The sequence below is a fragment of the Aquarana catesbeiana genome, linkage group LG03 (assembly GCF_042186555.1).
Source record: "Aquarana catesbeiana isolate 2022-GZ linkage group LG03, ASM4218655v1, whole genome shotgun sequence".
In the NCBI taxonomy this organism is placed as follows: Eukaryota; Metazoa; Chordata; class Amphibia; order Anura; family Ranidae; genus Aquarana; species Aquarana catesbeiana.
In genome coordinates, this window is record NC_133326.1 from 296,813,986 (window position 1) to 296,830,501 (window position 16,516).

At 44.6% G+C, this 16,516-nt stretch overlaps 1 protein-coding gene across 2 annotated transcripts in view; it reads right to left on the reverse strand.

Annotated features, from left to right (window-relative positions):
• The window catches only part of TMTC2 (transmembrane O-mannosyltransferase targeting cadherins 2), a 422,005-nt gene extending 413,109 nt beyond the window's left edge, over positions 1-8,896 (reverse strand). Inside the window, exon 1 of one of the 2 annotated variants that reach the window (XM_073620217.1) lies at positions 8,377-8,896. In XM_073620217.1, coding sequence (XP_073476318.1) covers positions 8,377-8,822 — 446 coding nt within the window. In that variant the 5' untranslated portion in view covers positions 8,823-8,896. The remainder of the gene's footprint in view (positions 1-8,376) is intronic. The other variant, XM_073620218.1, reaches the window with a different exon arrangement.
• Between the last annotated feature and the right edge of the window lie 7,620 nt (positions 8,897-16,516).

Genomic DNA, 16,516 nt, shown 5'->3' on the forward strand with positions numbered 1-16,516 from the left:
TCATGCACCCATTTTCTACATAAATTATTTGAGAAGTGTGCACATGGAAACTGGCGCATTTATATGAGCCCATCTATAGATTCTGTGCCTCTTTGCAGCCACAGCACCCCCTCATCTCTGCCTCCCCTGGTCTCAGCATTGAGCAGACTCTGGCAGCTGACTCCAGTCCTCCTCTGGTCCTCCTCCAGACCCTGCACTCTCTGCTTCCCATCTCTGACCCCTGCTTCTTCCTGGCAGCAGCACAACGCAGGTGCACTGTGATGCAAGGGAGGGTAGGCAACTCTTGACTTTTGATTGTAGGAGGCTCTTGACATCTGATGTAAGGAGAAGTGGGGGTGCCCTGGACATCTGGTTATAATACAATTCTATTCCAGTTGAAAGGGAGGGATGCACACCACTGGTGTCATCCACAAGAAACTTTATTGGAGACTGCTCAGACAGAACACTATAGCAGAACCATGTTCTGTCTAAACAGTTTCCAATAATTTTTCTTGTGGATGATACCAGTGGCGTGCGACCCTCGTTTTCAGACTTGCATCATCTGCTATAGGAGTGTGAGTGGGCTCCATGGTGGTCTGCACCTGCCCTTTACAGCTTAAGTCTTAAGTTATTACTAGACCAGTAAAAATCTAATGTAGAGGTAATTATTTTTTAAGATAAAGGGTAGATAAATTTATATAGACTTACAGATACAACTGACATTTTGAGGGCAACCATAATGCTGATGTGGCCCGCAATGAAATTGAGTTTGACAACCCTGGCATACAAAGACCATAGGTGGGTGCTGCAGTGAACTGACAGATGGCACCGTTAGCATTTAAAGCTCATAAGCAAAGTGATCATGGGCACACTATTAATATCAAGTGAAGCTTTTATTTGATATAGATATATAGATATATATATATATATATATATATATATATATATATATATATATTTATATTCTGCACACACGCGCAAAACACACTTCATGAGAAAGAGCTAGATAGATCACTTTTCTGGCATGCAGCCGGGAACTTGCTGTTACAAAGTCATGAGATACATAGAAAAATTACTAGTGCCAAGATGGTCACTTTATTACTCCCCCTGCTTTACTATGCGTAGAAGCAGGTGACTCCGGTCAGAACCATGCAGAGCAGTCCAGCTCTTTTGCTGAAACACATCGAATGAATTGTAATGCAGTAAAAATGTGGGATTCGGCTGCAGAGCGATTTTCCAATTAGACACTTCCAGCATGGCCAGAATAAGAAATCTTGGGCTCTTTTGAGCAGAGCTGTTAATTTTGTGTATTGGTTAACACTTACTCAGTGCTCTGGGGTATCACCATATCATGTCAGGTCAAAAGGCCTTCATAAAAGCATCATTTAATGTGTTTGGTGCTGCATCCAGAGAAATGGATAAGAATCTTGTTGGATTACATTTCACTGAAGACTGCCCATTAGTATATGTGAGGTTGCAGAAGCCCTTTATCTTTTTACAGCCGTCAAGGAGAAGTGAAATTCTATAAACACAGCAGCAACAGGTATTTAAAAAAAATTAAATGGGGGAAAAAAAAAAAAAAAAAAAACGACACTAAAATGATCTGCTTTTTTGTTTTTGTTTTGTGTTTAATGTTCTCGATGCGTTCTGATCCAAGTTATTTAAATAAACACACATCTAAAACAGTCAATATTTAAGTTAATCTTAATTCTTTTAACTCTACTTCTACAGATGTTTTGTTTTAAATGATCATTCATCAACACAAGCTTTAAATAAATCGGCAGTGGCACCACTAGCCCCATGAATATGCAGCAGACTATATATGTAATTCTATTGTCAACTGGCTTTTTAATTATTGCACAGAAAAAAATCTTTAACAAAAAACACATACATTAAATTCAGTATGAATATTCATCATGCATTAGAACACTGCATCCCTTAGAGGGCACTTTAAACACATTAAATATGAATGAATTCCCTTTTTTGGAAAGAGACGGAAAGAGACAGAAAGAAAGAAAACTTCCATAGATGATATTCATCAACTTGACTTCCACATAGATTGCTGTTGAAGTTATTTTAAAGTATTTTATCACGGCAGACAGTTATGTTGATATATGGAAAATGGCATTTTGAGTGGCCATCTTCCATTTCTAATGCCCTGTACACACGGTCAGATTTTCCGACGGAAAATGTGTGATAGGACCATGTTATCGGAAATTCCGACCGTGTGTGGGCTCCATCACACATTTTCCATCGGAATTTCCGACACACAAAGTTTGAGAGCTTGCTATAAAATTTTCCGACAACAAAATCCATTGTCGGAATTTCCGATCGTGTGTACACAAATCCAATGCACAAAGTGCCATGCATGTTCAGAATAAATTAAGAGATGAAAGCTATTGGCTACTGCCCCGTTTATAGTCCCGACGTACAGGTTTTACGTCACCGCGTTCAGAACGATCAGATTTTCAGACAACTTTGTGTGACCGTGTGTATGCAAGACAAGTTTGAGCCAACATCCGTCGGAAAAAAATTCATGGATTTTGTTGTCGGAATGTCCGATCAATGTCCGACCGTGTGTACAGGGCATGAGACTTCATCCGTATCTATCCACACACCCATGGGAAGAGCTGTCTTTGCCCTCACAGAATGCACAGATGTCCTGTGGATCCATGCCCCAGTATTGTGACACAGCCACAATTTAACAGTCATTGGGATGAATGTCCCTGAACGCAGAAGTGTACGTTTGGGGACACACACCCGCACGGCTGTCAAACTGGGACCAGCGGCTGCATCTGTGCACCTGCTGCCTCCTAATAGACATGAATGGGACTGGCTGCACATGGATGCATAGAATTCCTATGCATCCCATGCAGGCAAACGCAGCTCTTTGCATGGGTGTACTGATGGTTACGTCCATGTGAATGAGTCCTTAGGGTCCAGACACTGCGGTTGGTGTGCATTTTGGTGCAGGTAGTGCCAATGCATGGATCCCAGCACAACCCACTGTTCACGTTTTTTTTCTTTGACGAACTTTATGAACTATATCACACTGTTACATTTTATAGAGTTCTATCAGCTGGCGTGAGGTGATTGTGGTGCGATGAAAAAAAAAATTTTGTTCAGCGCACACCACCGCAACAGTGGTGTGAATTGGCCACACCTGGGACATATCATTTTGCCATGTCTTACGGTGAGACTGTGTTGGACGGATATGCCTCCCAACTTGTACTTGTAATTTATCTGCATGGCTTAGGGCTTGTTCACACCATGCACAGTGACTTACATTTTTTTTCCACACTGCAGGGACACATAGAAAAAAAATTGTCTTCTATGTGCCCTGATTACACCACGATGTTGGTGTGATGTGCGCTGCCGTGCAGTGCAGAAAATGCATTTTTCCGCAGCACCACAGGTAACTACGCTACAGCGCACTTCAAACAAAAAATTAAACCAGTAATGTAAAGTAAGCAGCTGCTTGCCCTAGCTCAACTGAAGCTCCCAGTAATGGTTTTCTATGTGCCTCATTCACACCACAATGTTGTGTATATGTGTGTGTTCTGTTAAATGAAACCTGTCTGCATTTTAATGCAATGCAACTGAAATATAGATATAAAAAAATAAATGTTTCCTATTTTATCCCTTTCCAGGATCTGTCACTTAACCGGTATGAAAATACATGCCTAAGTGCATAAAAACACAGCGTAACGCAACACAGTGCTCATGAAAATACACATCAGTGCACATGCATTTACAACACATTGTGGTGAGTTTTTACATGCAGTATGGTGTGAAAAAGATTCTTGTTGAGAATACCCACAATCTATTTTTTTAAAGAAGACACCAACCTCAAGCACTGCAAGAAATCCAAAAGCAACACACAGTAACCAATCAAAAGTATGTTTTTATTGTTAAATGCTCTAAATGGTCAATGGTGAAATCTGATTGTGACGATATGCAACACGCAGCAACTAAAGGCAGAGCAGACACATTAGTTAACACATGGAATGTAACTACAGGAAAAAAAATGATTGTGCAATGACTGATGAATGTGGAAGCTTGAACATAATCAGAGATAAGAAACAGCTAAACACTTCTTGCCATTTGACAAATGACTCAGTTGTTTAGCTTTACACCCCGAGACATAAAGTTGGGTGTGACAAGTGGACTTTAACACTGCATAGCACACTGGATCTTTTCTGCCTCTCAATACTTCCACCAGCACCATCCGTAGGATCTTGGGCTCTTCTCTACTTATTAGTCCAAGAAGTAAATTCTAAATGCAAACACCTTCTTTAAGTAGCATCCTCAGGAATTCACTTTCCAATCGCCTGTCACAAAAAGCCGCAGTTACCAGCTCACACAAACCCGGGGGGGATCCATTCACTCTCCACAGTAAAGAGAGGCTGCTGAAAGCTGTCAGAGTAAATCTATGCTCACTTTTTGGATGGTTTAATTTCAATGGAGCATGAAACTCCACAGGATGGTTAATAGGCTTAGCCAGGCGTGCCGTTCTCCCTAATATATTTTAATTATGCATCAGTCTTAATTGTAATCAGATTAAAATCCGCAAAAAAAAAGCACACAAATTGGGGCTTTCCCCGATGACTACTTGGAGCTTATGCCAGCTTCAAAACAGGTCTACTTAGTAAACCAAACTACAATATATTTTAAAAAAATGTAAATATATAGAAAAATATATAGAGGAGAAATCCATCACTACATCATGGAGTATTATAAGAAACACAGCAGCAGCCAATACTGGGGTGTTAGCTGGAATTTAAAGCTAAAAAAAGTATCCATTAAATATACAGAAAAGTCCACCACTGCCTATTAAAGTAGATGTCATGGAGTATTAAAAGAATCACAACAATGACCAATATTGGGGCGTTAACTTAAATTTAAAGTAATAAAAAAAAAAGCATCCATCCAAAAAAAAAAATATGAAAATATAATTATATTTTTTTATGATTATACAGTAAGTTCACCACTGCCTACACATATGATGGAATATTACAATATCGGGGTGTTAGCTGGAATTCAAAGAACTGTAACAAATATATATAGAAGTCCATCACTACATCATGGAGTGTTATAAGAATCACAGCAGCAGCTGCCAATATTGGGGTGTTAGATTTTAAAGTTAAAAAAAAAAAGTATCCATTAACAATACAGAAAAGTCCACCGCTGCCTATTAAAGTAAATGTCATTGAGTATTACAGGAATCACAGCAATGGCCAATACTGGAATTTAAAGTGACTGATGATAAAAATATAGAGCTGCCACTGCTAGTGCTGTTTTGAAATTGCTATTTCATCTGGCTGTGTCCGGATTCAACACTGAGTCCCAGAACAAGCATGCTGTAAATTTAGAACTAAAGAAGCAGCTTGAATAACCCACGAAACATCATGAACATTACAGATCAAGTCCAGATAAATGTAACTAACTACTGCTAGATATACCAGGCTGTAAAGCAGTGTCATAATGCCTTGGCCCCAAATTTTGGCATACGTCGGAGTAGCAAAAAGCACTGAAGTGAAGATATCATCTTGCTAATATTTTGGCTTCAATGACTTCCAAGTTTCTGACCAAAACCAAAATATCATCAGAAGGCATTAGAACTTTATAACAGAAATGAGAAAGTGTTATTATTTAAAGCGATTATGTAGTGGGGGAAAAAACGGGGCTGCAATTTCTGACCTCTAAGTTCTCTGTCATAGTAAGCAAACTTATGGAAGGTCATCAATGGCAGCCCCCATAGTATTTTTTTTTTTTAAGACAGTCATTTTAAGTAAAGATGCTTTCTCATATCTTATACAAAGTCATAATGGTTTGTTATTTCTATTAAGTCAAAGACTCAGGATGCATTGCACCCAAAACATCAGCATGACAGTCGGGGGGGGATAATGAGAGGTTATCAATGGCAGAGCCCCATACTTTTCCTATGACACAGTCACTTTAAATAAAGAGGATTTAATATTTCTGTTATATAGTCTTAATGTCTCTCACTATATTTTTTTAAGTCTCAAACTGGAAAGAATTGAAGCCAAAACATCATCAATAGAGTCTGGGGGAACTTAGGAGAGGTAATTAATGGCAGCCTTCATACATTTCTCATGACAGAGTCACTTTAAGTAAAGGTGCTTTCTCATTTCTGTTAGGAAGTCATAATGCTATGTCGCAATATTTGTCAGATACTGGGAAAGCATTGCAGCCAAAACCTCAGCATGACAGTCAGGGAAAACTTAGGAGTGGTCATCAATGGCAGCCCTCCTACACTTCTCATGACAGTCACTTTAAGATGCTTTCTCATTTCTTTGATAAAGTCATAATGCCATGTCACTATATTTGTTTTATGTTAGAAACTGGGAAGACACTGAAGCCAAACCAACATCAGGACTGTCATGGGGGGGGGGGGTTAAGGAGAGGGCATCAATGGCAGCCTCCATAATTTTCTTATGATACAGCCACTTCAAGTAAAGTTTTCTCATTTCTGTTCTACATTCATATTGCCTTATCGTCTGTTTTAAATCAAAGACTCAGAACTTACTGAAGCTAAAAAAATTAGCATGACTGTAAGGGAACTTGGAAGTGGTCATTAATGGCACCCCCATTCTTTTCCATATGACATAGTCACTATAAGTAATGATGCTCATACCTGATAAAACAAATGACAAGACATTAGGATTTTGTAAGTCAAAGACTCAGAATGCATTGAAGCCAAAATATCAACATGACAGTCAGGGGGAGGTCATTAATGGCAGCCCCCATATGTTCCTTATGACATCACTTTAAGTAAAATGATTTCTTATTTCTGTTATAACGCCTTAATACCTAATATATTTGTTTTAAGTCAAACTTGGAAAGCATGGTAGCCAAAATCTCAGTCAGGGAACTTAAAAGCGGCCATCAATGGCAGCCCACATACTTTTCTTATGAGTCACTAAGTAATGATATTTTCTCATATCTGATATAAAATAATTAGGTCTTGACGACATTTGTTTTAAGTCAAAGACTCAGGATGCATTGAAGACAAAACATGAGCATAACAGTCAGGGAGATTAAGAAGAGGTCATCAATGGCAGCCCCATACGTTTCTTATGACATAGTCACTTTAAGTATCGATGCTTTCTTATTTCTGTTATAAAGTCGTAGCACTTTATTATTTGTTTTAAATAAAAGAACTCAGAAAGCATTGAAACCAGAACATCAGCATGACAGTCAGGGAGGAATTAAGGAGAGGACATCAGTGGTACCCCCCATACTTTTCTGATGACATAGCATCTTTACTTAAAGTGACTGTATCATAGGAAAAGTATCACTTTTAAGTAAAGATGCTTTCTCATATCTGATACAAAGTCATAATGTCTTGCCATTCATTTTAAGTCAAAGACACATGATGTATTGAAGCCAAAACATGGGCATGACAGTCAGTGAGATTAAGGAGAGGTCATCAATGGCAGCCCCATACTTTTCTTATGACAGTCACTTTAAGTATTGATGCTTTCTCATTTCTGATACAAAGTCATAATGTCTTGCCATTCATTTTAAGTCAAAGACACATGATTTATTGAAGCCAAAACATGGGCATGACAGTCAGGGGGGAATTAAGGAGAGGACATCAATGGTACCCCCATACTTTTCTTATGACATAGCATCTTTACTTAAAGTGACTGTATCATAGGAAAAGTATGGGGGGTGCCATTGATGTCCTCTCCTTAATCCCCCCCCCCCCGACTGTCATGCACATGTTTTGACTTCTATACATCATGTGTCTTTGACTTAAAATGAATGGCAAGACATTATGACTTTGTATCAGATATGAGAAAGCATCTTTACTTAAAGTGACTTTTTCATATCTGATACGAAGCCATAATGTCTTGCCATTCATTTTAAGTCAAAGACACATGATATATAGAAGCCAAAACATGGGCATGGGGTGGAATTAAGGAGAGGACATCAATGGCACCCCCCATACTTTTCCCATGATACAGTCACTTTAAGTAATAATGCTATGTCATTTCTGTTATAAAGTCAGATCGCTTTATTATTTGTTTTAAATAAAAGAACTCAGAACGCATTGAAACCAGATCATCAGCATGACAGCCAGGGAGGAATTAAGGAGAGGACATCAATGGTACCCCCCATACTTTTCCTATGACATAGTCACTTTAAGTAGGGATGCTTTTTAGTTTCTGTTATAAAGTGACAAAGTTTGTAAGTGATCTAACAAGTTTCCTAGATCCAAAGTTGCTGTGTGTGATCCTAGGAGAGTCCAGAGGAAAGGGGTTGTCCATGCGATGCTGATCAGACTGGATGAAGCTGAGGATGAGGATGATGAGAGCAGGAAAGTTGTTGTACGGTAAGTGTAGGGATGAGGGAAAAGTTTGCTCCTACCTGTCATCATAGCAGAAATCAGCGTCCAGGGTGTTGAGATACAGGACGAGCCCCAGGGCACTGCTCAGCACCTCAGCGATCATGTCTCCTGTACTGAGCCCGGGCTGTACGGCTCCTGCACACGGCTCCTTTGTCTGGGGCTCTCCGAAGATCACAGCCCGCCGTACTCCATGCCTGGAAATCAGCAGCAGCAGCCGCCCTGCCCTGTGCGCTCCCAGCCTCCTAACCCATGCTGGAGAGTACTGCAGAGGACCAGCTCGTCCTGGTGTGCACAGGAGGAGGGATGCTGAGGGAAGGTGACAGGAGCGCTGCTGGTGGTGCTGGTCCTGGACCTCGTACTGGACCTCGTACTGGACCTGGTCCTGGAGGTCTCCCCGCTCTGCCTCTCTCTCCTCCTCTCCCAGGCAGCCGACTGTCAGCACTGAGAACAACCCGGTCAGCAGCATCCAGGGAGCAGCCGCGTGGGGCTCAGTGCTACTCCGCCGCGCATGCTCCAATCACCTCCTCTCTCTCCCCAGCCACGCCCCCTATTCTTCTCCTCTGCCCCCGCCCCCCTCCAGCGCTGTGCCCGGCTCCGCTCATCTGTCACTCTGCATCCACTGTCATAGCGGGACTACAGCACTGACAGTCTGACCAATCCGCTCCGGGGGAGCCATGACACCCTTCTCATTGTATTCATTCATGCTGTGTTGTGCCTTCCTGCTGAACTCATCTACAACTGGGATATGCATTTACATGGAGATCGTTTTGTCTTAGGCTGGCCATACACTGTACTATCCAATTATAATTTTCTTAGGGCCAGTTCACAGCTAACTGCATACTGAAGGAGTGCACTCAGAGCAATGTGATTTTCAGCCCGATGCAATTTTCAGTGCAAAGTGATTTTTCTGACCATTCCTAAGACAGAGATGTCTTAGGAATGGTCTGAAAAATCAGATTGCACTGAAAATTGCATCAGGCTGAAAATCACATTGCTCTGAGTGCGCTTCTGTGCGATTCAGTATGCAGTTAGTTGTGAACTGGCCCTAAGAAAATTATAATTGGATGGTATAGTGTATGGTCAGCCTAAGACAAAACAATCTTCATCAAGAGCGGAGTCGGGGTCGGGAACTGGCGACCCAGCAGAAACAAGATACAAGTTCAGGTCAAAGGCAAGCCGAGTCAGCAGCAGGGGAACAAGCAGAGTAATAGCAGGACACAGGGAACAGCTAAAAGACCTGTCAGCCCTGGAGCATGAGCAGGAGCCGCTTTAAATACTCTGGCGCCAATATACATTGGGTGCGCGCAAGTGCATTCCTCCATCCTGCCGAGAGATCTTCACGCATGCGCATTTCTATTAGCCATTCTTCATGTGTGCACATTTCTATTAGCCATTCTTCGTGTGTGCACGTTTCTATTAGCCATTCTTCGTGTGTGCACATTTCTATTAGCCATTCTTCATGTGTGCACATTTCTATTAGCCATTCTTCATGTGTGCACATTTCTATTAGCCATTCTTCGTGTGTGCACATTTCTATTAGCCATTCTTCATGTGTGCACATTTCTATTAGCCATTCTTCATGTGTGCACATTTCTATTAGCCATTCTTCGAGGGTGTGCACATTTCTATTAGCCATTCTTCGTGTGTACACATTTCTATTAGCCAAATGTCTGGTAGGCATTTTCTGACAGCGTCAGTGCAGTTTTACTGCAGTGTACTGTAGTGCATCAGTGGAGTGTGTCTGTGTAGCGAGTCCTCAAGTTAAAGTGCACCAAACACCACTTTCTATTGATTAAAGTGCATCCAAGTACACATTTCCTCATCTCCAGTGGCAGAACTACCACCATAGCGACCCACGCGGGCGCTATGGGACCCGCAGCCGGCAGTAGGGTGCCCACGTGTCCCAGATTTCCTGGGATTGTCCCTCAATTCAGATTTGTGACCCGTGCCCTGGGCACCTTCATTCTGGGACAATGCAGTGTCCCGGAATGACATAAGGACACATAGCCACCCTGATAAACACTAACAAAATGTTTGCTAGGGCCACCCCGCCTCGCGTCTAGCAACCAGTGACGTCATTGGTAGAGTCAGTCAGAGGCTGAGCGTTGCGAGGCCCGCCTTACCCAGAGCTGCCCTACGCAGCGCTCCGAGTCCACCCACCTCCTCTCCTTCTCCTCCTCTGGCAGCAGCAGCAAAGAGAGAGCAGCAGCCAGAGCCCAGTCCAGAGTGAGCGTCTGTATCTCCTCCTCCAGCGGTGCAGATCCATGGCAGCCTGTGCAAAGTGCCAGCCAGTCCAAGGGCCGACTCCCGCTGCCTGCAGTGCATTGCTCGCAGCCAGACTTCTCTCCTCCTCCTGTCCGCGAGGGCCGCGACCCGAGCCGCCCGACTGAGTGCCTGAGGAAGGGCACCCCAGCCAACTTCCAGGTTTGTAATGTATTAGTAGATCTGTGCTCACTATTCTATGAGAAGAACATGCATGCTGAGCTCAGTGGAGTCCCTGCTGCTTGCCTATTCGTGCACTACATTTATAATTATTCCACTAGGTGTAAGTTACATGTAACGCTGTATAACAGTTAATATAATAATACCATATATAAAGTTCATTTTTTTGTGGGGGGGGCTGTTTGCAGGGGGGCCCCATACAACATTTTGCTATGGGGCCCTGTGATTTCTAGTTACGCCCCTGCTCGTCTCTATTACATTTCGGTAATAACCCCCCCCCCATCATGTCTGGGAGGCCAACAAGGAGAGGCAGACGTTCCCATGGCACTGTGAGGGGGCCAGCAGCATCTGAGCCCACAGGCAAAGGTGGACATGGTCCATCTTCAGGCAGGGAACCATTTCCTCTTTTTATTGATGTTGCCCATACTATCCAGCCACAGCATGCAGAGGAGGTGGTGGACTGGCTTACTAAACCATCCTCATCCTCCTCATCCTCCGCCACCCAAGCAGAGACTAGTGAGCAGTCCACCATAGCTGCCAGAGCAGCTTATTCTGCCTTCTTGTCCACAGCTGCTCCTGTCATAGCCCCAGCATCAGGCATGAATGAATAAGCTGAGTTATTTGAACGCAGCATCAGCCAATTGATGATGCACAGGCATTACTTGATTCTGATGTTGGTTCTGAGGTTGGGGAAAGTAGGAACATGAGCCTACAGAGAGGGGAATACACTGGTAAACAACAAATTGGCAGTCATGTTCCCCCAGCTGCAGCGTATTGCCAAGTTGGCACCAGTAATGATGAGGATGGAGGGGATGATGGCGATGAGGTAACTGACATGACTTAGGTGCCGGATAGAGCAGAGGAGGAAAGTGAGGGTGAGGCACAACCCCAACAAGGCAGCCATCATGGAAAAGTAGAGAGTAGCCACCCTATTCCATCACATTGGGGAGCTGTTATCTCCTGGCCCACTTACCACAGCTCAGCTGTCCAGGCTTTTTTTAGCACATGTGCAGTCAATCGCACTGTTGCAAATAGCAAACTTTGCCTCAAGCAGATTAAGTGTGGTAAAAATACCAGCCTTTTGGGTACCACATGCTTGACAAGGCATTTAACCTCCCACCACTCAGGCCCCTGGCAAGAGCACCTGAAAGCCACAGAAAAGGGACGCAATTCTGCTCCTCCTCACTCCTCACCTTTGAGGTCTACCCCCACTATATCTCATGACCTCTCAGCAGCCGCTACTGACAGGGATGATGGTATAGCGAAGGGTGTCACAGGTCCTTGCAGTATGTCTGCCAGCAGCACACCACCAGCTGTAGACTATAGCAGGAAAATTTTTCAGCCGTAGCTGCTGCAGCATAAAAATAAAAATACAGTCACTGCCACCCACATGCCCAGCATCTAAATTCAAGCTTGTCAAAGCTGCTGGATTTACAACTACTGTCTTTCTATCTGGTCGATTTTTCCTCCTTCTGTGAATTTTCAGAATGTGCTGTACCACAATGGCAGGTTCCCACTCGTTATTTCTTTGCACGTAAGGCCATTCCAACTCTGTACCATCATGTGGAAGGCAATGTTATGGCATCTTTAGGGCAATGCAGTCAGCCGTAAGGTCCACGTAACTGCTGACACGTGGTCTAGCGAGCATGGTGAGGGACGATATATTTCTTTAACATCACACTGGGGAACTGCTTGCTTTTCAGAAGGATGCAGGACAGGGCTTAGTGCTGCAGCTTGTATTGCCGCCATGTCTCCATACATCTGGTGGTGATGCGAGATTTGTCAGCTCCACCCCCTCCTCCTCCTTCTTCTCTATGCCCTCCTCTGCTGAATTGTCCTATGGACCTTAAGCGTTCAATGCGCTATTCAATGAGTCAGGCTAAAAGATGCCATGCAGTGCTTCAGCTGGTCTGTCTAGGGGACAGGAGTCACACCGGAGCAGAGATTCTTGCAGCTCAGTAGGGGCAGGCCCAGGGGTGGTTCACGCCATGACAGCTTGAGCCAGGAATGGTGGTGTGCAATAATGGAACTAACCTCCTGTCTGCCCTTCCACAGGGAAAGTTGACACATGAGCCATGCCTGGCACATGTCCTCAATTTAGTGGTGCAGCGTTTCTTAAACAGGTACCCAGTGTTGGAAGATCTGCTAAAGCAGGCCAGAAGAGTCTGTAGCCATTTCAGGCCGTCATACACAGCCAGTGCTCGGTTGGTTTAAATTCAGCGGGAATTCCACCTTGGCGTGCGTGGTACCTCACGGACATGGACTCTACCTGATGTGTTTCGTTAGAATTAACTTCCTCTGGGGCATTGTCAGGAAATGCCCTGTGGAAGAAACAATGTTGCTGGCCGAGCCGATGCACATCTGCGTGCGCTGGTGCGCATGCACGTGCACGGACGCGCGTTATTCTCGGCGCCAAATGGGCTATTTAAACAGGACTTGCAAACAGGACCTGTCTGATCTGCAGCTTCCCATGACCCCTGCTCCCTGTAATCTGCTTCTGTGATCTATTCCTGTATTACCCGGCTTGCCTTTAAACTCTTCCTGCCTTCTGTCTGCACCTGACCCCGGCTCGTCTTGGACCTTGATTCTGCCTGCTCCTTTAAGTACTACACTGCCCGCCAGTTACTGACTCAGCCTGTGACCCGACCTGCCTTGGCTACTGCTTCTGTTCCAGTATCGCCTGTCTGTGTATGACCCGGCCTGCCTGTAACTGCCTGTGCTCCATATCCCTCGGGGCCAATCTGCTGTCTGCCAGTCCCTCTATCCCGGTGTGTGGTGTCCAGATATCGGTCGATCTAGTTTCCAGCCTGCCCGCTGCTCGGATCTCTCTCCTTGCTGGTATTCATTCCTGTGGCATCAGAAACCTGGGAGCAGGTCTTTTGACAGCTGACCCACCAGGCGCTCATACCACTCTGCACTCCCAAGCCGCCTGTCTGCTCTATCAGATACGTAAGGGAGGCCTTCCTCTGCATTATCAGGCTCATCTACAAGGTACGTGGGAACGTGACAGTATCAGACAGCCATGTTTGAGCCCAAGCGAGGACCCCCCCATGGATGAACTGTGCCAACACCTGGGGGGGTCTGACACAAGCCGTCAAAAACTTGCAAGAAGGGTACACCCGACTGGAGGAACGGGTCCAAGATCTGTCATCTCCTGCCAATCCTCAAGGCGCTGCCCATCCCTCTGCTACTGCAGCTGGTGCATCGTCCGCACCTGCAGTGGTGATGCTACCACCAGGACCAAGGGTACCTGCGCCTGAAAGGTTTTCTGGGGAACGCACCAAATACAGAGCGTTTCGCAATGCCTGTGAACTTTTGCCTTACAGCCACGTACCTTCTCCCTGGAAGCAACCAAGGTGGGTTTCGTCATCTCACTGTTGATGGGTGAGCCTCAAGCCTGTGCACACCATCTCTTGGAACAGCCGCATCCTTAACGAACCTCACCACCTTCTTTGACGCCATGTAACAACTTTATAAGGACCCCCAGCAAACTGCCACTGCTGAGGCAACATTACATTCCCTTTAGCAATGTCGCAGAGCGGCTGAGGACTATGTGGCTGAATTCAGGCGCTGGAGTTCTGACATCAATTGGAACGATGCGGCCCTCCGTTACCAATTCTGGATTTGCCTTTAGGTCTTCTGAAAGATGAACTGGCATGGCTACGGGTACCTCAATCTGTGGACGTCCTTATCAACCTGTCTATACAGATCGACCAACGTCTAAGAGAACGTCAATCCGAGAGATCTTCAGGACAATATCTTCTAACTTGGATGTTACCGAGGTTCCCAGCTTCCCTAGTCAGGCTCCTCCAGCTCCAGCAGTTCCTGCTCCTGAAAGGGCTTGCTCCGTCCTTCTCTCACCACAGAAGAATGCCAGCACGATGACTGAACAATCTGTGCATGTATTGTGGAGAACCAGGGCATTACGGGAGATCCTGTCCAGCGAAACTGCGTAAGTGCCTATCAGTCTCTTCTACTCATGTTCCTGCTTTACCAAACCAATCTTCTCATCTTGCTCTTCCCATCCTGTTACATCTCCCAGGAAGGAGTATCCAGGTGTCCACCATAATTGACTCCGGAGCCTGCAGCTGCTTCATGGACTTGTCTTTTGCAGCTAGACACCTGATTCCACTTCAAACATAGACTATCTGTACATCTGGCCAATGGGTCCACCAAAAAAATAAGGTTAGACAAGAAACTGTTCCCTTGTTGGCTATCATTGCCTCCCACCACCAAGAATTACTTTGTCTGGATGCCATTTCTTCACTTTAATTCCCCATCATCCTAGGCATGCCAGGCTGCAGGTCTCCAACCCTAATATTGACTGGGCCACTGGGGAAATTAAATTCTGTTCAAATTATTGCCAGCAACACTGTCTACAAAAAGCCACACGTGACCCCTCACCCTTGTTTTGTCTGGACTCTGACTCTGAGTTATGACAATCAGTTCCAGTGGTGTATCACAATTTCCTAGATGTATTCAGTAAGAAGGGTGCAGAGACCCTTCCTCCCCACAGATCCTATGACTGTCCGATTGAGCTCCTACCAGGGGCCAAGGTTCCCTTCGGAAGGATCTTTCCTTTAACTGAACTTGAACTGGACACACTGAGAGAATACATTGATGACAATCTGAGGAAAGGGTTTATTCGCCTATCCACCTCTCCATCAGGCGCAGGCATTTTCTTTGTTGAAAAAAAAGATTACTCCTCACACCCCTGCGTAGATTATCGGGAGTTAAACAAGATTACTGTCAAAAATCGCTACCCGCTTTCCCTGGTGCCCAAATTGTTCCAAAGGCTGGGAGCATCTTCACTAAGTTGGATTTCCAGGGAGCATACAACTTGATTCGCATCAGAGAGGGAGATGAATGGAAAACAGCTTTTCGTACCCGATTTGGGCATTTTGAGTACCTGTCAGTCTGCCAGTCCCTGAATCCCGGTGTGGTATGTCCGGATATCAGTCGATCCAGTTTCCAGCCTGCCCACTGCCCGGATCTCTCTACTTTCTGGTATTTATCCCTGTGGCATCAGGAACCCCGGAGCGGCTCTTCTGACAGCTGACCCGCCAGGCCCTCATACCACTCTGCACTCCCAAACCACCTGTCTGCTCTATCAGGGGCTGCGAGTTAGATACCTAAGGGAGGCCTTCCTCTGCATTATCGGGCTCATCTACAAGGTACGTGGGAACGTGACAGGCATGGGGTCCACGGTGTGAAGGTACCACCAACACCCAAAGCTAAATTTTTCCGAACCTGTTACTTCTATCCAAAGTCAGCAAAACAGACACCAGAATTTATCCAAAAAATCTCTAATCTTGTTCCGAGTGCACTAAATTGTGGCTTCATCATACAGACTGGCTCCCCAAGCCATTGTTTATAAAATAAAGAAAGCTTGTAGAGGAAATGTCATTTTTTTGGCTTTATAAATGTCAGTTTTGCTGCAGCAGGTTCTATACATGGTAAAGAAGCGCCATTTTACAGGCAGACCAAGTGGACCCCCTCCCCAGGCACTATATTTAAAGGATTTTTTATTATTATTGTTTCACTTTAAGCATCAGTAAATCACTGCTCATTTAAAAATTATCTTTTTTACAAACATTTTTTTGATTGATACATGTCCCCAGGGCAGTACCCGGACCCCCATACCCTTTGTATGCCCAATGACTTGCATATAAGCTTTCAAAATTTGCACTTTTGATTTTTCCAGTTCGGGTCCCATTC